The 26,645-nt window shown below is 38.9% G+C and overlaps 4 protein-coding genes across 9 annotated transcripts in view; 1 reads left to right on the top strand and 3 right to left on the bottom strand.

Moving 5' to 3' along the window:
• The window catches only part of ANKAR (ankyrin and armadillo repeat containing), a 72,860-nt gene extending 65,864 nt beyond the window's left edge, over window positions 1-6,996 (bottom strand). For 3 of the 4 annotated variants that reach the window (XM_024243728.2, XM_054548976.1, XM_054548975.1), the window contains exons 1-2: window positions 6,741-6,877; window positions 4,464-5,099 (exon numbers count right to left, since the gene is read on the bottom strand). In XM_024243728.2, coding sequence (XP_024099496.2) covers window positions 4,464-5,064 — 601 coding nt within the window. In that variant the 5' untranslated portion in view covers window positions 5,065-5,099; window positions 6,741-6,877. Of the gene's footprint in view, window positions 1-4,463; window positions 6,174-6,740 lie in introns of all 4 variants that reach the window. The other variant, XM_063712625.1, reaches the window with a different exon arrangement.
• Window positions 6,827-8,466, top strand: LOC129057847 (uncharacterized). Of its 2 annotated transcripts, none has more exons than XM_054548985.1 (2): window positions 6,827-7,710; window positions 8,180-8,466. In XM_054548985.1, the coding sequence occupies exon 1, from the start codon at window positions 6,827-6,829 to the stop codon at window positions 7,433-7,435; it is 609 nt and encodes a 202-aa protein (XP_054404960.1). In that variant the 3' UTR covers window positions 7,436-7,710; window positions 8,180-8,466. The 2 variants fall into 2 exon arrangements, with proteins under 2 accessions (XP_054404960.1, XP_054404959.1); XM_054548984.1 differs by having other exon boundaries at window positions 6,827-7,742.
• Window positions 8,467-10,759: 2,293 nt separating this feature from the next.
• On the bottom strand, window positions 10,760-15,462 carry ASNSD1 (asparagine synthetase domain containing 1). The gene is made up of 3 exons (XM_054548977.2): window positions 13,999-15,462; window positions 13,650-13,831; window positions 10,760-11,150 (listed from the first exon to the last, which is right to left on the bottom strand). The coding sequence occupies exons 1-3, from the start codon at window positions 15,460-15,462 to the stop codon at window positions 10,865-10,867; spliced, it is 1,932 nt and encodes a 643-aa protein (XP_054404952.1). The 3' UTR covers window positions 10,760-10,864.
• On the bottom strand, window positions 15,189-20,206 carry ASDURF (ASNSD1 upstream open reading frame). 2 transcript variants are annotated; one of them, XM_009237908.4, is made up of 4 exons: window positions 20,009-20,206; window positions 17,670-17,723; window positions 16,097-16,172; window positions 15,189-15,554 (listed from the first exon to the last, which is right to left on the bottom strand). In XM_009237908.4, the coding sequence occupies exons 1-4, from the start codon at window positions 20,096-20,098 to the stop codon at window positions 15,484-15,486; spliced, it is 291 nt and encodes a 96-aa protein (XP_009236183.1). In that variant the 5' UTR covers window positions 20,099-20,206; the 3' UTR covers window positions 15,189-15,483. The 2 variants fall into 2 exon arrangements, with proteins under 2 accessions (XP_009236183.1, XP_024099283.1); XM_024243515.3 differs by having other exon boundaries at window positions 16,097-16,126; window positions 20,009-20,204.
• Between the last annotated feature and the right edge of the window lie 6,439 nt (window positions 20,207-26,645).

Genomic DNA, 26,645 nt, shown 5'->3' with positions numbered 1-26,645 from the left:
TGGCAACCTCAGATATGACACACAGCTGGGTGAAATAGACCAGATCCTGGGCCATGAAGTGGCTTGATGTAACTAACTTTGTCATCAAGTAAGCAGGAGCCCTCTTCCCTTAGTTACACAACAGGACATGTGCTCCCTCCTGCCATGATCAGGTCTCTATTGGTGCTCTAACTGGATGATCCAAAGGCTCTCGTGGTTTTAACATGTGGATGATTAATCAATATGTATCTAACCTTTATCACTTTCTAGAATTTGACTTCTATACTGAAAGTTGCCATCTAGATATCTGAATCTAAAAAGAGCCTGTTGTTTCTTTACCAGTTTGGCATATGCCCATTCAGGATGATGGTTCATCAGTCCCACGTCCTCTCAAATGAGAGCCTCAGGTAAATTTGTAAAAAGAGAAACAAAAGTAAACACAATTTTCATCAGAAATGTCAAGGCTCTACTGCCGTTGGAAACTACCACCCACTCTTGCTGATCCTTAACCTCCATGGACCTCAGATCTTCACAAAGCTCTTGGCATCACCTTGATCCAGATAAACTACCTTTAAATTTAAAAAATGGCTTAACATTCTCCAAGATAGATCATATGATAGGTCACAAAACAAGTCTCAATTAATTTAAGAAAATCAAAATTATATCAAGTATCCTCTCAGACCACAGTGGAATAAACTGGAAATTAACTCCAAAAGGAACCTGCAAAACTATATAAACAACGGAAATGAAATAATCTGCTCCAGAATGATCTTTGGGTCAACAATGAAACCAAGATGGAAATTTAAAAAATCTTTGAACCGAACGATAATAGTGATACCAAAACCTCTGGGATTACAGCAAAAGTGGAGCTAAGAGGAAAGTTCATAGCATTAAATGCCTGCATTAAAAAGTCTGAAAGAACACAAATAGACAATCTAAGGTCACACCTCAAGGAACTAGAGAAAGAGGAACAAACCAAACCCAAACCAAGCAGAAGAAAAGAAATAACAACCCCGCCATATCCCCCTCTCCGAGAAACACCCAAGAATGGAAACAAAAAAAAAAAAAAAAAAAAGAAGAGCTACCAAAAAAAAAAAGAAAAGAAAAGAAATAACAAAGATTTGAGCGGAACTAAATGAAATTGAAAGAAGAAAACAAAGTGAAAGATAAATGAAATGAAAAGCTGGTTTTTTGAAAAGAAAAAATTGATACACCATTAACTAGATTAACCAAGAAAAGAAGAGAGAAGAAAGAAGAAGATTCATATAAGCTCAACTAGAAATGAAACAGGAGTCATTACAACTGATACCACAGAAATACAAAAGATCATTCAAGGTTACTATAAACACCTTTATGTGCACAAACTAGAAAATCTAGAGGAGATGGATAAATTCCTGGAAATATACAACCCTCCTAGATTAAAGAGGAAGAAACAGAAACTCTGAACAGACCAATAACAAGTAGAGAGCTTGAAACAATAAAAAATTGCCAACAACAAAAAAGTCCAGGACCAGATGGATTCACAGCTGCATTCTATCAGACATTCAAAGAAGAACTGGTATCAATCTTACTGAAACTATTCCAAAAGATAAAGAGAGAATTCTCCCTAAATTATTCTATGAAGCCAGTATCACCCTAACATCCAAACCAGGAAAGGACATAACAAAAAAAGAAAACTACAGACCAATATCCATGATGAACACGGATGCAAAAATCCTCAAGAAAATACTAACGGAATCTGACAGCATATCAGAAAGATAATACACCATGATCAAGTGGGTTTCATACCAGGGATGAAAGGATGGTTTAACATATGCAAGTCAATATATGTGATACATCATACAGATAGAATCAAAAACAAAAATCATCTCAATAGATGCAGAAAAAGCATCTGACAAAATCCAGCATTGCTTTATGATTAAAACCCTCAGCAAAATGGCCATAGAAAGGACATACCTCAAGGTAATAAAAGTCCTCTATAATAAACCCACAGCCAACATTATACTGAACAGGAAAACACTGAAAGCATTTCCCCTGAGAACTGGAACAAGACAAGGATACCCAGTCTCACCACTTCTATTCAACATAGTACTGGAAGTCCTAGCCAGAGGAATCAGACAAGAGAAATAAATAACGGACATCCAATTTGGTAAAGAGGAAGTCAAACTGTGGCTGTTTGCCAATGATAAGATCATATGCCTAGAAAACCCTAAAGATTCATCTAAAAACCTCTTAGATGCCATAAAGGAATTTAGTAAAGTTTCAGGATACAAAATCAATGAACACAAATCAGTAGCACTGCTATACACCAACAACAACCAAGCTGAGACTCAAATCAAGAACTCAATCCCTTTTACAACAGCTGCAAAAAACAAAATAAAATAAAGTTAAATAAAATAACATAACATAAAATACTTAATATACCTAATCAAAGAGGTGAATAATTTTTACAAGGGAAACTACAAAACACTGCTGAAAGAAATCGTTGATGACACAAACAAATGAAAACACATCCCATGCTCATGGATGAGTAGAATCAATATTGTGAAAATGACCATACTGCCAAAAGCAATCTACAGATTCAATGCAATTCTCATAGAAATACTATCATCATTCCTCACAGAACTAGAAAAAACAATCTTAAAAGTCATATAGAACCAAAATGAGCCCACATAGCTAAAGCAAGACTAAGCAAAAAGAACAAATCTGGAGGCATCACATTATCTGACTTCAAACTATACTACAAGGCTATAGTTACCAAAACAGCATGGTACTGGTATAAAAATAAGCACAGAGACCAATGGAACAGAATAGAGAACCCGGAAATAAAACCAAGTACTTATGGGCAACTGATCTTTGACAAAGCAAACACAAACGTAAAGTGGGGAAGGGCACCCTTATTCAACAAATGGTGCTGGGATAATTGGCAAGCCGCATGAAACTGGATCCTTATCTCTCACCTTATATAAAAATCAACTTGAGATGGATCAAGAACTAAATCTAAGACCTGAAACCATAAAAATTCTAGAAGATAACTCGGACAAACCCTTCTAGACATTGGCTTAGGCAAACAGTTCATGACCAAGAACCCAAAAGCAAATGCAACAAAAGCAAACACAAATAGATGTGACCTAATTAAACTAAAAGGCTTCTAAACAGCAAAATAAACAATCAGTAAACAGACAACCCACAGAGTAGGAGAAAATATTTGCAAATTATGCTTCCAACAAAGGACTAATATCCAGAATCTACCAGGAACTCAAACAAATCAGCAAGAAAAAAACAAACAATCCCATCAAAAAGTTGGCAAAAGCCATGAATAGACAATTCTCAAATGAAGATATACAAAAGGCCAACAAACATATGAAAAACGCTCAACATCACTAATTATCAGAGAAATGCAAATAAAACCACACTGAGATACCATCTTACTCCTGCAAGAATGGCCATAATTTAAAAATCAAAAAATAATACATGTTGGCATGGATGTGGTGAAAAAAGAATACTTACACTGCTGGGTGGGATTGTAATGTAAACTAGTACAACCACTATGGAAAACAGTATAGAGATTCTTTAAAGAACTAAATGTAGAACTATCATTTGATCCAGCAATCCCACTACCAGGTATCTACCCAGAGGAAAAGAAGTCACTATATGAAAAAGACACTTGCACATGCATGTTTATAGCTGCACAATTCGCAATTGCAAAAATATGGAACCAGTCTAAATGCCCATCAACCAATGAGGAGATAAAGAAAACGTGGTGGCCAGGTGCAGTGGCTCATGTCTGTAATCCTAGCACTCTAGGAAGTCAAGATGGGATGATTGTATGAGGCCAGGGGTTCGAGGCCAGCCTGTTCAACGTAGGGAGACCCCCATCTTCAAAAAAAAAAAAAAAAAAAGAAAGAAAAAAAAAGAAAATATATATACCATGAAATACTACTCAGCCATAAAAATGAATGAAATAATGGCATTCACAGAAACATGGATGGGGTTGGAGACCATTATTCTAAGTGAAGTAACTCAGGAAAGGCAAGCCAAATATTTTATGTTCTCCCTTATAAGTGGGAGCTAAGCTATGAGGATGCAAAGGCATAAGAATGATGTAATGGACTTTTGGGATTCCAGAGGAAAGGTAGGAGGAAAGTGAGGGATAAAAGACTACACATGGGGTACAGTGTATACTGCTCGGGTGATGGGTGCACCAAAATCTCAGAAATCACCACTAAAGAACTTAGCCATGTAACCAAAAACCACCTGTTCCCCCAAAAACTATCGAAATAAAATTTTAAAATTTTAAAAATGGCGTTGAATAAAAATAATTAAGAAGTGGCCAGGTGCAGTGGCTCACGCCTGTAATCCTAGCACTTTGGGAGGCCTAGGTGGGTGAATGGCTTGAGCTCAGGAGTTCGTGACGACCCTGGGTGACGTAGTAAGACTCTGTCTCAAAAAAAAAAAATTTAAGAAGTGTTAAATTCTCTTACCTGCTGAACTAAACTCTGAAAAAATGTCTTTATTTGTTTGAGGTTTTCCATCAGGATCAATGTCCATGATGGTACGCCACAATTCAGAGAATCTAGCTCGTTTTTCTTTGGGCATATATATTCCATGCCATAGTGCTTTCAGCATGTAGTCAGTATTGATCAGAATTTGCCCAATTCTGGTATCATAATAAGCTGGAGGTAATTGACAAGAAGAACTCTGATCATAATTAGCTTCTAAACTGATGGAAGGGATTTGATTTAGGCAATAAATTCCAATAGCCAACTCTCTTATCATCTGATGGACCTCTCTATAGTCTAAGAGGGCAGTAGGGTCCACAGGAGTCAGTAAGATTGCAGTGGAGAAGCCTACGTTATTCATTTGACTCATAATTCCACATGGGAGGTCTCCTTGAGAGCGAACATCCTCTTTGGCAGACAACCAGCTAACTAGTGCAGTAGTTAGTAACTCTTGTATTTCACTGCGATCATATTTTTCAAAAAAAGCAGATGCATTTCTTTGTACTGCTAAATTTTCCAGGTAGGTTTCTTCATCTTGCACTTGCTCGAATCTAGGTAATCCTTTTTTGGGCAATCTTAACATTTCTAATTAAATCTAGTGTGTCCTTTTTGAAGCTTCTGCAAAGAATAAGAAGGAAAAGATTATCAATAAAATCTGACATGGCAATGAAACTGGATTTGTCTAGAAATAAATCTGTACCTTTCACCTACATAAGATTAATTTTTCATGGTCAACTATTATAGTTTTCAAATTAAAAATAACTGCAGTATATGAAAGCCGAAATTTGAATTAAAATAATTAAAATTATAAAACGTTTATCATTAACCATGTTCTGCTTTTCAAAGAAGTCTAAAGACAAGAAGATGTATGTCAAAAAGAAATGTTATCTGTGAGAAGCTACTGTTACATACCTATTTTGTTGTTGGAAAGGCATTCTTTTGTATATGTTTGTGTTAGTCTGTTTGTGTTGCTATAAAGGAATACCTGAGACTGCATAATTTATAAAGAAAAGAGGTTTATTTGGCTCACAATTCTGCAGGCTGTACAAGCATGGCACCAGCATCTGCTCAGCTTCTGGTGAGACCAAGCTTACAATCATGGTGGAAGGGGAAGGGGAGCCAGTGTGTCACATGGTAAGAGAGGGAACAATAGAGAGAAAGGGGAGGTGTCTACTCTTAAACAACCAGATCTTTCATGAGCTCAGAGGTAGAGTTCACTCTGCCAGGAAAGCAACAAGCCATTCATGAGGGATCCGCCCCCATACTCCAAACACCTCGCACCAAGCCCTACCTCCAACATTGGGGAATCTATTTTAACATGAGATTTGGAGGGGATAAATATCCAAATCATATGGATATTTATTTTGTTTTCAGTTTTTTAAAGCAAGACTATAATGACCTGCATGAAAGAAAAGAAAAGGGTGGGGCGCGGTGGCTCATGCGTGTAATCCCAGCACTTTGGAAGGCCGAGGCAGGCAGATCAGCTGATGTCAGGAGTTCGAGACCAGCCTGACAAACATGGAGAAACCCCGTCTCTACTAAAAATACAAAATTAGCCAAACTTGGTGGTACATGCCTGTAATCCCAGCTACTCGGGAGGCTTGAGACAGGAGGCTTGAACCCGGGAGGCAGAGGTTGCGGTGAGCCGAGATCACGCCATTGCACTCTTGCCTAGGCAACAAGTGTGAAACACTGTTTCAAAAAAAGAAAAAAGAAAAAAAAAGGAAAGAAGCATCTGCTTAACCTTCAATTTCTGTGCCAATGAATGCCTGTCTATTCCTGAAATAATAATAGCCACAACTACTATTTATTGAGCCAGGTTCTTTACTATATAATGGTTTGATTTATTTCATCTGATTGGTCTCTATTATATAGTGGATCTCAAAATTTAGCTCGTATCAAAATCACCTGGGGCTTGTTCAAATACAAATCGCTGAATCCCACCACTGAGTTTCTGATTCAATGAGCTGCAGTGGGGCCAGAAAATATGCATTTTAGTAAAGTAACAGGAAATGCTGATACTGCTGGTTTAGGCGCCACACCTGAGACCCCAGGTCAGTGAGTTAGACCTTGTTATGCCCAATTTATAGAGGCATAAACGGAGACCAGGAGGTTGCAGGACATGTCTGAGGTTTTACGCTTTTCAGAAACAGAACCCACGTCTGTCCAGAGTCAGGCCCGCGACCCACGTCCAAAAGCACCTCGCGTCAGCCATGGGCACGGGAAAGGGGAAAGACCAAGGAAAAGGGAGGAACCTACTCTAGAATGGCTGTTTTCTTGTCCGGGAGAGGGACGCTGCGTCCGCGCTGTTCCCGTGGGGCTGAGAACAGTCGTCGCCGCCTTAGATGGCTTCTCGCGGGGCCTTGAATCCGCCCTCAGGGCCCCCGCAAGGGCGAGCGGGAGGCGCACCGGAAGGAACTGAGAGGAACTTTCAGGGCTTTTCGCCCCACCGTGGCTGCCCGGCCCTCCTCGCCTCGCCGGCCAACACTGCCGCCGCCCGGGCGCGGGTCGAAGCGGTTGGTCCTCCGGGCCCTGGGGTGGCGGGACTGCTCCTTGGGCGGAGCCTGCGGGCGACTAGGCCTGGTGCGTCCCGCAGCAGCCACAGCGCCCCCAGGCGGCGCCCGGCCCCTTGGCTGGCTCAGACCCCCCGCGTGCTCATCTTCCCAAGCCCGTTTAGCGCTCAGTCCAGTGGCATGCCACGGGCACTGTGCGGCCCTCACTATCTGCCTCTGCTAAAACACCAAAACAGAGTGGCAGAGGAGAAAGCGCCGGGCGTTGAGGCAGTCTCGAGTTGGAATACCACCTCCATCATCATTCTTTCATTCAACAAGCATTTATGGAACACCTATTATGAGTCAGGCACCGAGCTACGAGCTGGAAACCCTAGAAAACAGGGCAGACACGAAACCCCAAGGAGCTTACAGTTGAACAGATCATCTCACAGCTATATTTAACAGTGTGCCAATACTAGATGGAATGACAGCACTCGAATGAAAGCTAACCTAGCCCAGGGCTAGGAAAGGCTGCCTGAGGAAGTGCCCTTTTCCCCTCCGAGCCTAGAAGATGAAAAAGAGCTACCCAAGCAAAGAACTGGACAAGTAGCTTTTCAGGAACAGGGAACAGCAGGAGGGAAAGAATTGAAGTGAGAACAAAGTTGAAATGGTTGAGAAACCGAGCAAAACCCTGCTTAGAGAACAAGAGAGATGTGGGCACAAACCGAGCTGCAGAGGTGCGCGACGGACAGATCATGCAGGCTGCTGAGTAATGATTTTGAATTTCATCCCAAAGGATTAGCCTAGAGTAGTGGCAGTGGAGGTGGGGCTCAGGGACTGTGGACAGATTTGAAAAATAATGAGGTTGCCTGTTGGTGACAGATTGAATGGGGATATGTTGAAAAAGAGGGTTGTGTCCAAGTGAGAACCACATTTCTGTCAGGTGCAACAGGATATCAGGGCAAGATTTAGAGTTCAGTTGTGTACCTAATTGACCTTGAAGTACCTGTGAGAGAAATTGAGATGTGAGATATGCTTTAGATAAACAGTTCTGGGCTAAGAATGGCAGTAGGGGTTAAATGTATAAATTTTGGCAGATTTATAGTAATTGAAGCCAGGGGTGGGGTTGAAATCAACAAGGGAGAGCGTACAGAATGAGGAGTTGAGAACCAAGGATTAGAGACCTGAGAAATTTAACATTTAAAGGTCAGGTACAGAGAGTGGAGTCAGCAAAGAAGACAATGAAAGAACAGCCGAGAAGGCAGGAGGAAAACCAAAATTGGTCACAGAAGCCAAAGAAGTGTGCGGGAAAAAAAAAAAAGGGAATGGCCAACTTTATTGGATGCTGCTGCTCGGTCAGGGGAGATTGAGAACAAACTCTTCTACTGAATGTAGCAGCTTGGAAGTTCTTGGTGACTGTTTGGGGCAGAATTTATCTTTCAGTAACCATGCCATTATTTTAGCTACTATGGAAATCAATATTAATAAATTTATGAGCACTATTCCAGGGCTTTTTTTTTTTTTACAGAGATTTGCATGTTTGCACTTAAGAAATATGAACCATATATGTACATTCTCCTACTTCAAGGATTGTTTTCCCCCCGGGTAGCCAAATGGTTTGTTCCATGTGTCTCAAATCTTTGGAAAGAGATGCCTCGTTTTTTAAAGGATCAACACAGAACTCCATTCCAGAGCTAATGGGATTGAATAGCAGATGGTTGTAAATGCCCAGGCCCTCTTGGGGTTCACACACATGCATGTGTATCCTCTCTTTGTCTCTTTCACAGTATTCTGGTGGAGCAGATGACCTGGAAATTCCTTATAAAAGTTTGACTGATTAATACATTTAAATCTCATAGAGTAGAGTAGCACCTGGAATATAGCATTATATAAGTTATAGCTATTTTCAGTATTAAACTGTATTGGTGTTATAATATTCAATTCTAGGCCGTGGGGCAAACCTCTTAAGTTCATCTACTCCCAATATAAGCAATGTCAATTTAGTGCTCAGGCCCACACAGACATTTGAAGTTGTCTGCTTTCAGACTGAGGGATGAAAGCTATGTAGGCAGTATCTAAATTTTGGTTGAACATTGCATCTTCCAGGGAATAAATTCGGGGCATGTGAAAGCCTTTGCCAGGTTAGTGACCTGTTTGTCAGGATTCTAAAATTTATTTGCTACTATGATTAAAGAATCAAAGGGTGGCCAGATCCAGAAACGGTGTCAATCCTAATGGACAGATTTCCCAGTGACACTGGTATGGCAGTTAACAGTTGAGTAATGTGGGTGGATGTCAGGTTGGAGTAAATAGACAAAAAGGTGGAGAGAGTGACTGTGGATGAGAGGCAAGACATAGTAAGTAGAGGAAGACGTATTCATTCTTGTCTTCAGGTTGAGTAGGCTGAGGAGGAGAAGGGGCTGTCTCAGGGGTGGCAGAGGCAGAAGAAATCCACATATAAGTGGAACTGCACAGTTCAAATGTGTTGTTCAGGGGTCAACTGTAGTCTTTAAAAGTTACTGGGGTGGGAAAATGAGCTGCCTAAAGAGATGTAATAGAAGTAACAAGTACTGTTCAGGAGGATGAACCTCAAGCAAATTGTTTAGCTTCTTTAAACCTGTAGTTCTTTTATCCATGCAACAGGACCCTGTCTAAACCATGGTCCCTGAAGAGAGGGAACTGAATCATTTCTGGATGGAGCTATCAAAGAGAGTGAGTCTGGGAAAACAAACTGTTTCTCTTCACTCTCACACAACATTTCTGACACCAGATGTGTGGATTTTTTCCACCAGATGTGTGGAGAATTACCAAGCAATTCTCCAGCTCTCTGAATACCAGCTGGGTATCCTACAGTTTAATCATGCCTCTATCTACCTGGAGTTAGTGTCAGATCCTTCCATTTAAGGGCTAAGTGCCATAAGGTGTCTCTGCTTTAGATGGCAATTTCAAGTCTGGATCTCTGGTACTTCTGATTGACCAGCTACATAAATTGGGGGTTTTCATGACCCCCTATTCAGGTTCGATAATTTGCTAGAATGGCTCACAGACTCATAGAAATACTTATGTTTACTGGCTTATTATATAGGATACATCTCAGGCACAGCCAAATTGAAGAGATGCATAAGACAAAGTATTAAAAAAATATTAAGGTGAGAGGGAGCTTCTTTGTCCTCTCTGGGCATACCACACTCCTAGCACCTTCACATGTTCAGCAAACCAGAGGCTCATCAAATCTTGTTCAAGAGTTTTTATAGAGTTTAACAGACCTTAATTTTCAGCACCACTCTCCCTCCCAGAGGTTGGTGGGTAGAGATGAAATTCCAACTTTTCTAATCACTTGATTATTTTTATTTTTATTTTTATTTTTAGAGACAGGGTCTCACTGTCACCCAGGCTGGAGTGCAGTGGTATGATCCTAGCCTCACTGCAGCCTCAACTTCCTGGGCTCAAGTGATCCTCCCACCTCAGCCTCTTGAGTAGGGAGGCACATGCTTCCATGCCCAACTAATTTTCTGTACTTTTTTTTTTTTTTGGTAGAGATGAGGTTTCATCATGTTGCCCAGGCTGTTCTCAAACTCCTGGACTCAAGAGATCCCTCTGCCTTGGCCTCCCAAGCTGCAGGTGTTAAAGGCTATTTAGAGACCTCACCCTAAGTCACCGTATTAGCATAAACTCAGGTGTGATCAAAAGGGGCTTATTATGAATAACAAAAGATACTCCCTATCACTAAGGAAATTCCATGGTTTTAGAAGCTCTGTGACAGGAAAAAAAGAAAATTCAACCAAATGAACTTTAAAACTACTATATTATACAATAGTAAAGCAACAGAGTATCTTACTTTTATATAATTATATAAAAACTTATTTTTATATAGTTACATTGTGAATCACATTACAATTTAGTCTCCTTTTCAATAGAAAGATTTTCTAAGGACATGATTTGGAGCCGTCCACATTTATCAGATGCCTTTTCATTAATTTTTTCCATTTTTGCAATTCTTGATCCAAACTGCATGGCCCGTTTGGGCAGAAGAGCAGAGGCTGTAAGACCAAGTTCCACAGCTGCAAGGCGTAAAAGTAGTTTTTCACCAATTCCTCGGGGTAAATTCAAGTTTGCTTTTTCCCAAATCGGCAGAGAATTTAGAAAGGAGACAACATTTTCATCCAGGAAAGGAAATCTAAAATAAACAGACAGATAATATAACCACTGTGTAAAAATAAAATCAACCTGCTTTGATTTATACACAGTTTTACAGCTAAACTTTAATCAAATTAAGTGTTTCATAACATATGACTAATTTTAATACATATACTACAAAATAGTCTAAATCTCAATAAATAAATTAGGTTTATTGTGTCCAGAAATAATTTCAAATTGTTTTACAAAGTATCTTTGTGGAGGCCTTGAAAACAAACTTTTTTTTTTTTTTTTTTTGCCTAGGTGAGCACTACCACACCCAGCTAATCTTTGTATTTGCTGGTAGAGATAAGATTTCGCCACATTGCCCAGGCTGGTCTCGGACTCCTGAACTCAAGTGGTCCACCTGCTTCGGCCTCCCAAAATGCTGGGAATACAGGCGTGAGCCACTGCACCTAGCCTACGAGCATGATCTTAACTAACTATTCAATCTGTGTCTGATCTTTATCACGTCTAAAGAAATGACACTTTAGGGATATGGAACCAATATAGAAGGACTCCACAGTCCTGAACCTGCAAAACACTTATGGTAAAATTTTGTTAATCAAAATTATTTAATTATACTTAAACCAATTAAATGGTGATACATTACTGTAACAGAACAAAATATCAGATTTTTTTTCCCTAAATTCTGGGATGACCTAGAAACAAAATATTCGATTAAAAAAAAACTTTCTGCCCTTTTGCTTCCCCAATTTCTACAAAATTATGTTCTTCTTCTGTTTAAAATACTTTAACACCCACCATCCCACATCTCAAAATGCAATACAGTTACACTAGTGTTTCCGTTTTATTACATCTTATTCTAGGTTAAGAGATTGGAAAGGACAAAGATTTGTTATCTGGAATATTACATAAAAATGAATGAGTTGCAAAAGCAAATTTAACTAGAGAATCAAATCAACACACTACTGTTAATATGTATGTCAAGATACGTAATAAATTATTTAGATCTAGCCACTATATTTGTTATATCACAATTCTGTATTAGCTGCTTTAAACATTCTTCATATGCATTTTTATTTGAGCATAATACTTTGATAAGTAAGTGCTTTTACTAGACAAATTCCCTTCTCTATGACCTAGCTGAAATAACAGACTGAATTTCTACCTCTCTCATGTCCTTCAAAGAGAAAACAGTTTAACAGTTTACGGACTTTATTGTGGCATTAGTTATCAGTTTATAGTGAAATCTTGAAAATTATGACAGAATAATGACATAGTAGCCAAACTTTTACATGGGCTAGGACCAGAAACTTAAGAAAGACAACTGTGTAAAGGCAACTACAAGTCAGTGGAAAGAGGAAAAGACTGAAGTAGAGACAAGAAACAATGAAGTCTGATAGAGAGAGAGAGAGAGAAAGTGTAGTATGTTTAATTCTCATGAAGCTTACTTGGACTTCCTATTCTTGGATGCTTGCACCCTTGTAATAAACTACCACTTAATCAATTAGCCTACTTGAATGGATTTTTGCTCTTTATAACTAAATGTCACATCTTCCTTTATCCTTACTTAATGTTTTAGAAAGTTTTATTCAAATACTGTACTTGTTCACTACCTTCAGAAATACGATATAGGTAAAAATAAACCTGAAAAGAAAGAATACATACATGAAAGTGCCTTGGTTTCTTTGAAGGTTTTAGGTAACCTGCAATATGTGACTACATTGTGTTCAAAAAATGTGGCAGAGGAATATCCAGTGTGAGGACTACCTTCAAATCAGCATGGATCTTGTACATACAGAAATGTCTATAGAGACAAAGCCAGTTTCTATAACATTGGAGGAGAAGGCTTGCAGGTGGGGCTTATGGCCTTACTGGGAGGAAAGCAAACATTAAAAGCTGAACAAAACCCTCTAAATACCTTCTCTTAGTATTTCACTATCTCAGTTTTACTTTGACAGTGTTTTTTGTGGAAACAGAGTCTCGCACTGTCTCCCACGCTGGAGTGCAGTGGCGCGATCTGGGCTCACTGCAACCTCCACCTCCCAGGTTCAAGCCATTCTCAGCCTCCCGAGTAGCTGGAACTACAGGCATGCAGCACCACAATCAGCTAATTTTTTTGTATTTTTAGTAGAGGTGGGGTTTCACCATGTTTACCAGGCTGGTCTTGAACTCCTGTCCTCAGGTGATCCACCCGCCTTGGCCTCCCAAAGTCGTAGGAAGACAGGTGTGAGCCACCATGCCTGGCCTACTTTGACAGTCTTTTTCACTATAGTCTTAAAAACAATCCTGTCATTATGTTACCTTTGAAAATTACTGAAAAGACATTTCTTAGAGAATGAGTTCTAGAAAATAAATACTCTCCTGGCTCTTCCCAGCTCTGTTTCTGACTCTGTTTATAATACAAAGCCAAGCTATTATTGCTGCTTTTATTCATTTGAACAGTCTCCAAAGAGAAAACAAACTTTAAAGTCTCCATTTACACTCTGCTGTTTTTATAAAAATACCGTAACAACACTCAAATGATTAGAATTACCTTGCTTCTTTTCCATGATCACCAATAACTCTGTCATCACGACCAAGATTTCTAGAAGAAATTCGACCCAGTTCCATCATTATTTCCTTATTCAATCCTTCCAGCCCATGTGACTGAAAGCGGACACGATGACGAGAATAACCTGCAAGTTGCTCATCTGCACCAATTCCAGTGAGAACTACCTATGTGGTTTAAAGAAATCCGTATAAAAATGTTATCAACTACAAAGTAAAGAAAATAAGATAAATGCACCTAAAATATGCTATATTCTTACAATCAAAATGCTAAAAGCTTTAAGGATCAAAAATAGGTCTCAGGAATTCTCAGGAGAAGAAACACTGTGTCATACCTTTGCATTGCTCTGATAGGATTTCACTCCTTCCTGGGCCACTAACCAACCAATTCCTCTAGAAGCAAACCAGACTGCACAGCCAATGCTATCATCCAAAACTGTATCCAATGGCCGAATTAAGTGACATATTCGAGTTCTTCTTAATTTCTGCAGTTCTTCCATAGAAACATTAATTTCAACAAAATTCCAAATTCGGGAAGGGCTAACAGCTTGTAGTTCCTTTAGTCCCGCCCTTCCTGTGATTCGATCTGGTACACTGACATGTTTATTAGGACTGTCATCAGCAGCAGCAGCAACATCTTTAGAGAATTCTTCCGAAGGTATTTCACATTTATTTTTCTGTTTATTCCCTTCTTTGTTAAAGGTAGTTGGCATGGTCTTTTCTTCAGCTATGAAAGCTACATTAAGAAGATCAATTGGTTCATCTAAAGGAATATGACGGTCAGCAAGGGTTGCAATAACCATGGAATCAATGCCCCCAGAAAACAGGATTGCAACATTTGCTTTCCTATCACATGTTTTCAAAACTTCATTTGCTGTCAGGTTTTCATCCCTAGGTAAACACAAGACACGTTTCTTGACTGCTACACTCAGGACATCAATGAACTGCTGAATTACTTCCTTCATGTGTACATCAGTAAGAAAGACTTGAAGTATCTCTCTTGTAGGTGGCACATTGGAAATATTACTGCAATGAGTCTCCAATGCAGCTTGTGGCAACATCATATTTAAAGGAACAACAGGTTTTTCAAGATACAGTTTGGCTTCATTTGCTACCACTGATACAAATGCTGGTAAGTCTGCTGAAATTTGACTCAGGCTATTAACATTTTCTTCAATAATATTCTCCCTAGAAATATATCTCCAAGGATACAGTTGTAAAATAATGCATCTGGAAATGACAGTAGACTTAAGATCAATTCTGAAAAGTCCAGATGCTGGAACTTCTTGCCACTGATTTGCCATTCCAGATGTTTGGGTGCCAACTGAAGAGAGGCAGAAACTCTTGCCCAAATTACTAAAATGCCAAAGCAAGCTACGGCGACCAAAAAAATCCCTACCAAACCATAAATAATGACTAGATGCTTGATAATATATAAATGACCAGGGACCTTGTACTTCTGAGAAGAGTGACAAAATCTCAGATTCATTCTTACAGGAGGAAAGATAATTAAACAAAATTTGAGTGTCATTCTCTTCAGCTTCAACCTTTATTCCACTAAAAATTTCTCCATTCCATAGAAACACATTGCCTCTTTCATCTTCCACAGGCTGGGTAGTCAAAACACCCCTCAAGTGTAGGACGTGAGCAGAAAATAAACACTGGTAGTTAACATCAGACTTTAACAATTGTTTACTACTATTGGGTCCCCGCTGTTTAAGATTATACAGTAAGTCCTCTTTTAAATCTTGACTGAAATGCTCAGCAGAAAAGTTTACAGAACAACAAATGCCACACATTGTTATGTGAAATCAGGTTGACTATTTCTTGATTTTGGTCTTGTCTAAGTTTTCTATTTCTTGGTATTCTTTTTTCAGTTCATCCAATATATCTGTTGCAGGGAAGGAGAATAAACATTAAATAACATAAAAATTCTTGGACTTTTACCTAGCAATTCAGAGGGCAACACAAGCTGTTTACCAAAATCAAACCATATAAACACACACACTGTGCCAGTACCAATGATAATTAACAACAGGCTACTAATAAAGAATGTTTATCTTTTAGAAAAATAGCTTCTGTTTTGCCGAGTGCTGATTTTGGCCCAAGCACTTGGCTAAGCACTTTTTACACAGCATCTTATTTAGATCCCAAAATACCTTGGAGGCTTAAAGTATTTCACCCAAAGTCACAAAGGTAGAAAGTGGTAATGGTTTGTCATACTTAGACCTGTTTAAAACTCTAAAGCACATGTTAATAACTATTGCTTTCTAACACATATTTTATATATATACATTAAAAACTGTTGACTCATCTTTGGAAGCCTAACTTGAAGAAAATCAAACCGCTGCATTAATCTTTAGATATATATTAAACATTCAGATGAGTATAATTTAGGCACCCCCCAAAAACCCCAAAAAAGAAAAAACTTACTTTTGCTCTCAGACAGCATTTCTGTTCGGTCTGCAAGAAAGAATATATTGCTGTTCTGTTGTTGCCTATATACTTTCTGGAAAACATAATTTAGGCTAATATCAAATTTTGGTCTAAAAAGTAGATATTAAAATTCTTAAACCTATTATCACTAATTCTTGAACTTCAGTAACATATATTCAGTACAATACTTCAGCAAATACAGATAAGCAAAAAGACAAATAAAAGTCACCCACTGCCCAACTACCAGAAATTGCTACTACTGAAATGAGACTATTTTCTCTCCATAGACCATTTTAACAAAAAAGGTTCTTACTGTACCTGCAGATACATGCTTTTCTTATCAACATGCTTTTCTTATGCTTACATGCTTTTCTTATGCTTTTCTTTTATCAACGAGCAATATATTGAGAATACTTTTTCTTCTCAGTAAGTGTTCTTTTACAAGAACACCAAAATGCCAAAGCAAGCTACGGTGACCAAATTATACCTACTGCTATATAGATATAATATATTACAGTTTATTTGCTCAGCTTCAAATACTAGACATTTAAGGTGTTACCATCTCTTTGCTATTGTAAATCAAGGTTGTGATGATTATCTTTGTAACTAAATCTTTGCGCACTCCCACGATTCTCCCCTAAGTAACAACTACTATAAATGGAACTGCTGGGTCAAAGTGTTATAGTTTTGAGTTGTTGAGACTTTCTGCCAATTTTCCCTCTAGAGAAAGTTGGTATTAATTCTGCCTCAACTTCTTTTTTTTTTTTTTTTTTTGAGAAGAAGTCCTGCTCTGTCGCCTAGGCTGGAGTGCAGTGGTGTGCTCGGCTCACTGCAACCTCTGCCTCCCAGGTTCAAGCGATTCTTGTGCCTCAGCCTCCTGAGTAGCTGGGGTTACAGGCACACGCCCGGCTAATTTTTGTATGTGCCTCAACTTCTAATATTCCGTAAGTGACAATATCAGAAATATCTAACCAGCCAGTTATTACATAATCTTTACAAAGCTTTTAAGAGCTCAAACTCATTTCTTCCTGAATGTTAAAATGCAATTTGACACTATAACTATACACAAAGCAGTAGCTTGCTTGTTTATAACATATTAATGGAAATGGCATTAAATAACCATGTTACACATTTAGAAAAATCTATGTAAAAATTTTTTGGAGGGAGGGGAAGCAATGTATCCTTTTTTGTTCAATAATTATCCACATTCATTTAAAAGAAAAGTTTCTTCTCATCTCAATATAAAGTTCATTTATATCAAAAGAAAACACCAAATTCAGGTATAAAATAAACATCATTAGTGATTACAGCTCCAAGATACCAAAATACAACTAGTATCATTTGTTGCAAAGGCAATGTGAATGGCATATGATAGAGAAAAGACATCTTCAGCTATGAGATCTATCCATTTAAAAAAAGAATCTAGACACCTGCAATTTAAAAAGATGCTGAAATACTATACATTTTATTAAAGTATGATTAAATCTTATATATAAATCTTATAACTTTAATATATAGTTAACATAAATAAACCTCCCACATATTATTCAGAATTCCTATAATAACTCACCCTATTCTTCTTAAGGTTAGAAAGCTCATCCACCACAATTTTTTGTTCTTTAATCTATTGAAATAAAGAAAAACTCCTTAAGTTAGATGTTTTCAAAGTATCCTCAATGAGAATCCCTTAAGGGGTTGTTTTAAAATTAGAGATGGGATAAGGGGCTATGATGTACTGGTTTTCCAAACGGGCAGTTCGTGAATATACAGATTATTTTCAACAGTAGTCTGTGTGGGGGTACAGTTGGGGAAAAGCTGGAGGAGAAAAAACAGTGATTAGACTTGCAAAATGTTAGGTAACCCATTAAGACCAGACAGGGATTTTCGTGTTCATAACCAGCAATCATGCCAAGGACTACAGTTACTAAACAAGGTTTATACCTTTTGTTAAAAATATATGATATACACCAGGCCGGGTGCGGTGGCTCATGCCTGTAATCCCAGCACTTCGGGAGGCCAAGGCAGGTGGATCACCTGAAGTTGGGAGATCGAGACCAGCCTGACCAACATGCAGACACCCCATCTCTACTAAAAATACACAATTAGCCAAGTGTAGTGGCACATGCTTGTAATCCCAGCTATTTGGGAGGCTGAGGCAGGAGAACTGCTTGAACCCGGGAGGCAGAGGCTGCAGTGAGCCAAGATTGCACCACTGCACTCTAGCCTGGGCAACAAAAGCGAAACTCCGTCTCAAAAAAAATAAATAAATAATAAAAAAATATATATGTATATGATATACACCAAAAGGAATTAAGTTGTGATTTAGGTTGAAAATTAAGTTGTGATTTACATTAAAAAAAAGCAAATTGAATGAGGGGTGCGTTACTTTTTTCAATATTTTCATGACTTTATGTACTAAGTGGTGCAGTCAAACATTCAAATCAAGCAATGCCCTATTTGGGGACAGTAAGACCTATCATGTTCCATCTTTGTATTTTTCCCTCTTTTTATCTCAATGACTAGCATAGAGCTGGCACTGTTGAACTGGGCTTTTTTTTTTTTTGAAACAGGGTCTTGCTCTGTTACCCAGGCTGGAGTGCAGTGGTGCGATCACGGCTCACTGCAGCCTTGATCTTCCCGGGCTCTGTTGATTCTCACACCTTAACCTCCGACTAGCTAGGAGTACAGGCCTGGGCCACCGTGCTGGCCTGGGCTTCATTTATTTGTTAGGGGAGGGCTCAACTAAGTGAAAACTAAGTTTCTTTTTAACTCTTTATTTATTTTGTGAACATGACTGATCACATAGTATCACAAGAGCCTCTAAAAGCAGCTTTTATCATATTTGTGCTACCTCACACACGCCTCAGGGATCTGTAACCACCAGTATGCGTAAGTGGCTTGCTATGGTAGTAATCAGAATGGGCTGTGTGTCTTTTGAAAATTCACCCCCAATCCCCATGAGTGTGCACCTTTCTGTCTCCCCCGTTGGCAGAGCTGTAGTAATGAGGTTGAATTCCAAGGCCAAATTTGTAAACATTCTTTGAGACTTAACATTTGTAAAGGGTTTTCCCATTTCAGGAATGACAGGTATACATTTCACTTTACTTCAAAGAAGGTAACTGATACAGAAAGATTAAAGAGACTTGCCCAAGATGTCATTGTAAGTTTGGGACAGAACCAAAGTAGAATCTAGGACATGTAACACCTGAAGGGCTATAACCCTCCCCACCCCCATTTATCTTTAAAGATTTTGTTTGTTTATGGCAGTTAAGGCTTATATTATATTGGCTTCCTCCCTCCCCCAGTTTGGTATAAGAGTGACAACCCAATGCGTGTTTTAGGACCATTGCTCTGGTTAACGGAGAAGCAGCAGCTAACAGGTAGATGAGGAGAGACCACTTAGGAAGCCCTTACTGGGGGACAGGGGTCCCGATAGCAGATGACGGTGGCTTATTTGGGGTGGTAAGAGTGTTCACGGTGATAAAGGGACATATTTGAAATGAGCGTCAAAGGTAGAATTGATAGGCTTCCATGATGGGGGTCAAGGATGGATCCCGGGTTGCTGGCATGGTTAACTGGATGGAGAATATCTGCGATGGAACAGATTTGGGGTGGGCGGTATTTCCAAAAGTTTAAAAAGACTAGGGAGGAAAACACCCAACCAAAACTCCGCCCCACTGTCACCTGGGTCCAGTCTCTGGACAAATTTCAAGATCTCCCTTTTCGCAACTGTTTTCAGAAAATAAAAGGACTAACTGTGGCTGTCAAGTGCTATGAATAAAAAAAGCAAAGTAGCAAGGCAAAGCCGAGGCCCGGGCAGGCCCCACGCTGCCCCCTGCGGACCACCTTCAGGGTCCAGTGGCGCCCGGTCCCGAGTCCAGGAGCCTTTTCGTCGCGTCCCACACTCACCTTGCTGCTAAGATCCTCCTTGTGTGGGGTCGAATTGTCGGTGGGGATCAGGACAGAGCTGTCCTCTGGTCGCGTCCCTCGGCTGGGCATTTCCACCGAGCGCAAGACACGCGGAACAGCTCAGCCCTGAAGGAGACTACGGCATTAGCCACAGCGCATGCGCGCTTCCAGCCGCGCTCACCCTTTCTTTTACCGCGAGTCTTACCAATAGCGTCGGCGCGCTCACTTGAACGCATGCGCAGGCCGGGTCTGGCCTGGGGAGGAGTTTCGCGCCTGCGCATGGCTGCTTAGGGAGCGAGTAAACAGTCTGGTTGCAAAATCTGAGGTTCCTGTACTGGCCTCTTGTGGTTGAGATGCAGAAACGCTTAGGTGGTTTCTTCATGACCTCTTATCTAGTATACTACGAGTTCTGTGCGCCCTCCAGTGGTAAATATAAAGAATAGTCGTGCAATAGAAATAGCGCTTAATATGATATTTATTATCTAGGGAAAGATGAAGCTGAGGAACAGATTTAAGAGATACCGTGTTGGCAAAAGAACTGTACAGACTTGGTAAAGTTTTGGTTAACTCGTGGTTAGGGTTGCCGGATAAAATACGGTATGAATTTCAGATGAATTAATAGTTTTTTAGTGCATCCATGTCCCGTGCAATATTTGCAATATCTCATTTCTGTGGAAAAAATGACTAAAACTTAGAAATAGGCAAAAGAGATTTATTTACTGGATGCTCTTTCAGTGCTGCTCTGGACTTGACTTTATTATATTGACTGGGCTGTTTTACAATTCTGTAGGGGCAAAGGTTAACTTTGGTAGAGATTTTGGTTTGGTAGAGATGCAAATAATTTTTTGTTGTACCAGATACCAACACAGGTTATGATTTATTGTTCTGCAACACATTAGTCAGTTTTGTATCTAACCCTGCAATTCTGTCCTAACATTTCTTTATTAATATATGCCTAGCTTCTCTAATATTCTGTATTGGTTTTAAAGTCTTACCGGTTCCCTCACTAACTAATGAGTTGAATAAAACTTTGACATGTATATATTTTATGTTCACATTAGAGACATGATTTTAGGTTTTTGAGAATTATTCTATATTATTGGAAATCTTAAGTTTCCACAGAGATGCCCAACTGGATTTATGTGATGAATCAAACTGTCTGGCGAAAGAAATGTATACATCATGGGTTGTTTAAGGCATGTTTTTTATTTGCTCTTAGAGAAATCCCAAGTGGTTATATATTTTTCCTTTTTAATTGATTTTTTAAAATTTTGTTTTTGTTTCTGATTTGTACATTCCTGATAAGTTATTCAGGTATAACTTATACATTACTGATACATTGATAGCAGCAATGATTGGGAGTTTGGTTTTGTGGTCTAACCATTTGGTGGTATCTGTTGGATGATGGACGTCTAGTCTTATTGGTAGAGAGGTAGATAGGTGCAGTGGCTCAAACCTGTAATCTCAACCACTCGGGGCTGAGGTGGGAGGATTACTTGAGGCCAGAGGTTCAAATAAATAAATAAGAGAGGTGATAGAGAAGCAAGTTTGTAAGTCTTTTTGTTTATCATTTGTGAGCTCAAATTAATTAATTACTTTTGTGTCCACTGAGAGGGAAGGAGGACAGCTATTTGAGATGTGGGCTAGTAAGGTTTTGTTTGTCTGTTTGTTTTAACATAAAGGCTGCTCAAGCAGAAGAACTGGTGAATTTTTGTGGTTTTGTGTTTACTTTTGACCTGAGATTCAAGTTGTAAGACAGAAGCAATAACCTCTCTATGTGTCTGTGTGTCTATAACTTAGAATAGGCTTTATGTCTCCCTTTGTGAATATAAAATATTTCCCTACTTCTGGAGTGTATTAATAAATCCCACTATAATATCTCTAATTAAAGGGCCTCTGTTCTGACTAGTTTATAGAGAAAAATAACCACTGGTGTAATCCCAATATTTTTTAAAGCCCAGAATTTCCAATACTTTAAATGTGCCAGATTTTTAAGGAAAAAAGTTCTTAAAAACTGCTAGTTTACAAACATTTTAAGAATCCAAGTTTAGGAAAAAGAGAGCTACAAAGTGAAGTATCAGTTCACTTTGTTGTTGTTGTTGTTTTGAGGCAGAGTCTTTCTCTGTTGCCCTGGCTGGAGTGCAGTGGTGCGATCTCTGCTCACTGCAACCTCTGCCTTCTGGATTCAATCTATTCTCCTGCCTCAGCTTCCCAAGTACCTGGGATTACAAGTGTGTGCCACCACGCCCAGCTGATTTTTGTATTTTTAGTAGAGATGGGGTTTCAGTATGTTGGCCAGGCTGGTCTCAAAGTCCTGGCTTCCAGCTATCTGCCCGCCTCAGTCTTCCAAAATGCTGGGATTATAGGTGTGTGCTGCCAGGCCTGGCTTCCACTTTGTTTAGAGGTAATAGTGAGGCTTATCTGTAAAGCTGATGAGACTGAGCATCCTAGCATATTGGTCTTCTTTGTACCCCACCTTCTATTGTAGTTTCTGACAGAGTGGGAGCTCTGGTTAAAGTTTGAATTGGCTCTGACTCACAATCATGTCCATACTGAGTAGCCGGAAACACCCGACACCGCTGATTGGTCTGCAGCTGTTCACCCCATTTTGGGAATTGGGCTGTTGCTTATGGCTCTGCCAAGTTCTGATGTTTTTGTTTATTCACAAGGGCTGCCCAAGACAACATAGTACTAAACAAAGTGGTGATAATAATTTTAATATGGTGCTAAACTGTCTTAAAAGTGCTTTCACACTTTATCTTATTTTAAAAATATTTATCTATTTGCTTCTATTTCCTCCCTCAGCTGCTCTAACTCCTGCATTGCTTGAAGTCAGCTTTGGGGTTAGCTAGTACCATGTGTCATGCCTAACTGGCTCAGGACTGCCCATCTGCAGCCCACCATACAGCTGGAAACTATGTCTTCTCTTCCAGTGATTCTCAACAGAGCTAGAGGTTTCCCTAGCTGATGCTTGAAAAAATGTGTGGAGGTACTGTTGGTTGTCACAGTGATTGGATGGTTCTGTTAACTCTGATGGGTAGGACAGACTGGAAGCCATTTGAAAGGAGACAGACTCAACTACAGACTCTTCTAAGAGGCGTAGACTAGCAGACCAAAGGGAAATCTCAGCAAGTAGACATTGCTGGTAATTGTTGGGGGCAGAGGGGGTTGGAGAGGGGGAAGTAAGGTAGGCTGTAGGACCAAGGGGGTGAAGTCAAGGGAGAGGTAATATCACGGTCTAAATAGATGATTTATATCAATAATTCTGCCAGAAGGTGACAGGGCCTGAGATATTGGACTGATGTTTTCCGGCAAGGCTCTAGGATCTGGGAAAGGAACTACTGGATCCTTACCATAAACTCTTTGAGGGGAGAACGCAGGGAGAATGCTTTGTTGCCCTAGTAACAAAGCACATCAGGCTGGTCTTGGTCTCTCAAGGGAAATGGCAGAGTTTCCAAGTACTGGTCTAGAGATCAGTAAATCCTTCTTACTTGAGATAAGGCTGGTTCTCAAGCTTTGCTTCAAAGCTGTGGAATGCGGACATCAGGCCTCCCTAGCGCTTGCAGCCAACTTCACTTTGGAGCTCTTGTGCAGGGCAGAAACAGGATGTGGTGAGTGTGGTAGGGTGCAAATTTGAAGATGCACTGACTCTCAGGGTCCTGCAGTAAGTGCTCTTTAAATTTTCTGCCCAGGTGCCTCACATGCCTCATCTAAGCATATTCATCTTCTTTCCAATCCACTGCTCTCCTGCCAGTTGGATGTGAAGATTTCATTGTTGGTAGTTCTGTTTTACAATCTAGAGGTCAGTGTGGTTTGTGAATGTCACCAATGAAAGATGTTTTATATGCTGCCCATGCCTGTTGTATCTTCACATAGTCTGACAGCTATAAAGAAGGTTAATCGAAATTATCTTGGCTTCTTCTAGAACTATTCCATATGAGTGCCACTGTCCACCTCTTTCCCAAAGACTGAGGACATGCTTGAAACATTTTGGTCTGCATGATTGAAGAAACAAAATTAAATGTAATAGTCTGTGATTTAGGTCACAGTACATGGCTGGTCCCATTAAATAAAATAGTTATGAAATGTTTACTATCAGAGGAGTTGCAAATAATGATGAGGCATTTATTGTTACTGAATTTGAATTTAGATGCTTTAAAAACATGTCATCTCTAAGAACACAGTCTTAAATGTTGCATAGAAAGACTTTTCTTTTCCCCCAAGTGCTTTAGGTATAAAAGAGTAGTTCTCAAAATCCAGTCTGCAGTTGAAATTCTCAATTAAATTCCTGAGCTTCATCCCCCAAAGTTCTAGATTTCCAGGAGGCTTGTATTTTGTGGTAAGTCCTGCAAGTGATTGTGAGGAGGCATGTAGTCATTCAACCACATTTTGAAAAGCATTGCTCCGGTTTGCACCTAAGCTTTAGTTTAATTTAGTTTTTTTATTTTTTTTTCCTTAGTGGACATTTAGCCTCCTCATTTAATAAAGTTTTTACTATGTGTACCCATCACTAAGCTTCAATAATTATAAACTCATGGCCTCTTGTTTCACATATATCTCCACCCACTCATCTTCCCCCACCACTAGCTTGAAACAAACCCCAGACTTTATATCATTTTGTACAAGTCATTCACTGTGCATCTTTTTACAAGACTCATTTAAAACACATAATCAAGGTATGAAAGGTAAATAATTAAGAATTAAGTAATTCTTTAATATAATTAAATATCCAAATAGTGTTCCAAATTTTCCTGATTATCTCAAAAAAGTTATTTTTTCTTTTTTATAGTTTGTTCAAATCAGGATCTACATAAGGTCCATGCATTACAGTTGATTTGCCATGTCCTTAGTTCTTTAAATCTGTAGTTTCTCTCCTTTCCTCACCCTTCTCCAGATTTCTTCCCTCCCCACTCCTTCATAATTTTTTTGTTGAAGAAATGAGGTCATTCTGTAGAACTTAACAATGTCCTCTGTATTTCTTAAAAATAGGTAGTTAAATCTAGAGGCTTGTTCAGATTCAGGTTTGACTTTTTTTTTTTTTTTTTTTGGCAAGAATATTCCTAAGTGACATTGTGTTTGTGCATCAGGAGGCACATAATATCGTCTGGCTGTCTTTCTTTTTGTGATGTCAGCAGCCATTATTGATAATTGTTTAGAATCATTATTTATTAAGGCTTCCAAAATGGTGATACTCTAATTCTATTATTCCTTCTTTGGTTATTAGTTAATGTACTTCTAAAAAGAGAGGCTTGCCCTCACCAACTATTTGGTTATCTCAATGTATAATTTGTATTTGAAAACTGAATAAATATTTGACTTTATCTGTTTACCAGTTTTCAAAATGATATTTTCCTAGAATCTTCCAAAAGTGACCAAGGCTTTTTTTTTAAATCTACCATTATAATCTCCTGGGTTTAAATATATTTAATGTGTTCTACATCATTGCAGCTAACTTGTTAATGTTCAGATTGTTCCATCTTTGGCAGTGGGAGCATCTTCAAGTTGACTTCTGAGTCCTTTTGACATGACCCCATAGTCTTTGATAGCCTGATGTGAAAAGATGTCCCAGATTAATCTTGTCCATTTTCTTCCCCTGGCCTGGAATCAGTTAATTTTCCAAGAAGCCCTGAATCCCTTAGTTGGAAAATGGTATTTAGAGACCACAATCTAGGTGCCGGTAGAGAATGGATCATTGCTACTGGTGTTGTCTTTGTTTCTAGGTTTTTGCAGGGCAAAGGGCTAGGACATGAATTTTTAAAAAGACAAAATACAGCATGAAGTCATACCAATATTCCCAATTCAATTAGTGACTATAAGGTTTTAACTTAACCTTATTAATCTTATAATCTCAGAATAAAAATACCAACAATGTGATTTCTTTTTGCCTTTAGGAAATATCTTGCTAAATATTTACAGTTAATTACTGTGCCTTGAAGTAATTTTGAATAGTTTCTCAATACATATTTAAGTAGTGCTTTATAAAATTTTAAATCTTATTTTATACCTATGTAAAATATTTACAGTGTATCAAAGTAAGTTCCAAAATAAATATACAAAACAAGGCCTATTCAGAGAATTTTTGCCTCTATTCCTGTTCCTTCCACCCTATTCCCTACCTTCCCCCATAGAAATTGTTAATTTTTTAATTTTTAAAAATTAAAGTATAATTTACTTGCAGTAATGGTCACACATTTTAGTGTCCAGGGATACGGTTATACAGCTACTTCAATTAGAATATAAAACAGTTTCTCTATTCTAGTAAATTTCATGTGCTCTACCTCTAGCTTCTGGCAAGAACTCACATGTTTTCTGTTCCTGTAGTTTCACTTTCTCCAGAATGTCATGTAAATGGAATTGTGCAGATAAAGTCCTTTGAGTCTGGCTTCTTTCATTTAGCAAAATGCATTTAAGATTAACTTATGATGTTGTGTGTATCAGTAGATTGATTTTTGTATTGCTGAGTAGTATTCCATTGCATGAATGTAATATAATTTGTTTATACATTCCCAGTTGAGTGACATTTGGGTTATTTCCAGTCTTAGGTGATTACAGACACAGCACAGCCTCTGTAAACATTTACAATCAGGTTTCCATGTGAGTATAAGTTTTATTTCACTAGGGTAAATTCTGAGTTGTG

Source organism: Pongo abelii, chromosome 11, assembly GCF_028885655.2.
Source record: "Pongo abelii isolate AG06213 chromosome 11, NHGRI_mPonAbe1-v2.0_pri, whole genome shotgun sequence".
NCBI lineage: Eukaryota > Metazoa > Chordata > Mammalia > Primates > Hominidae > Pongo > Pongo abelii.
Note: the sequence above shows the minus strand (reverse complement) of the source record. Positions and strands in the feature narration are given on the sequence as shown.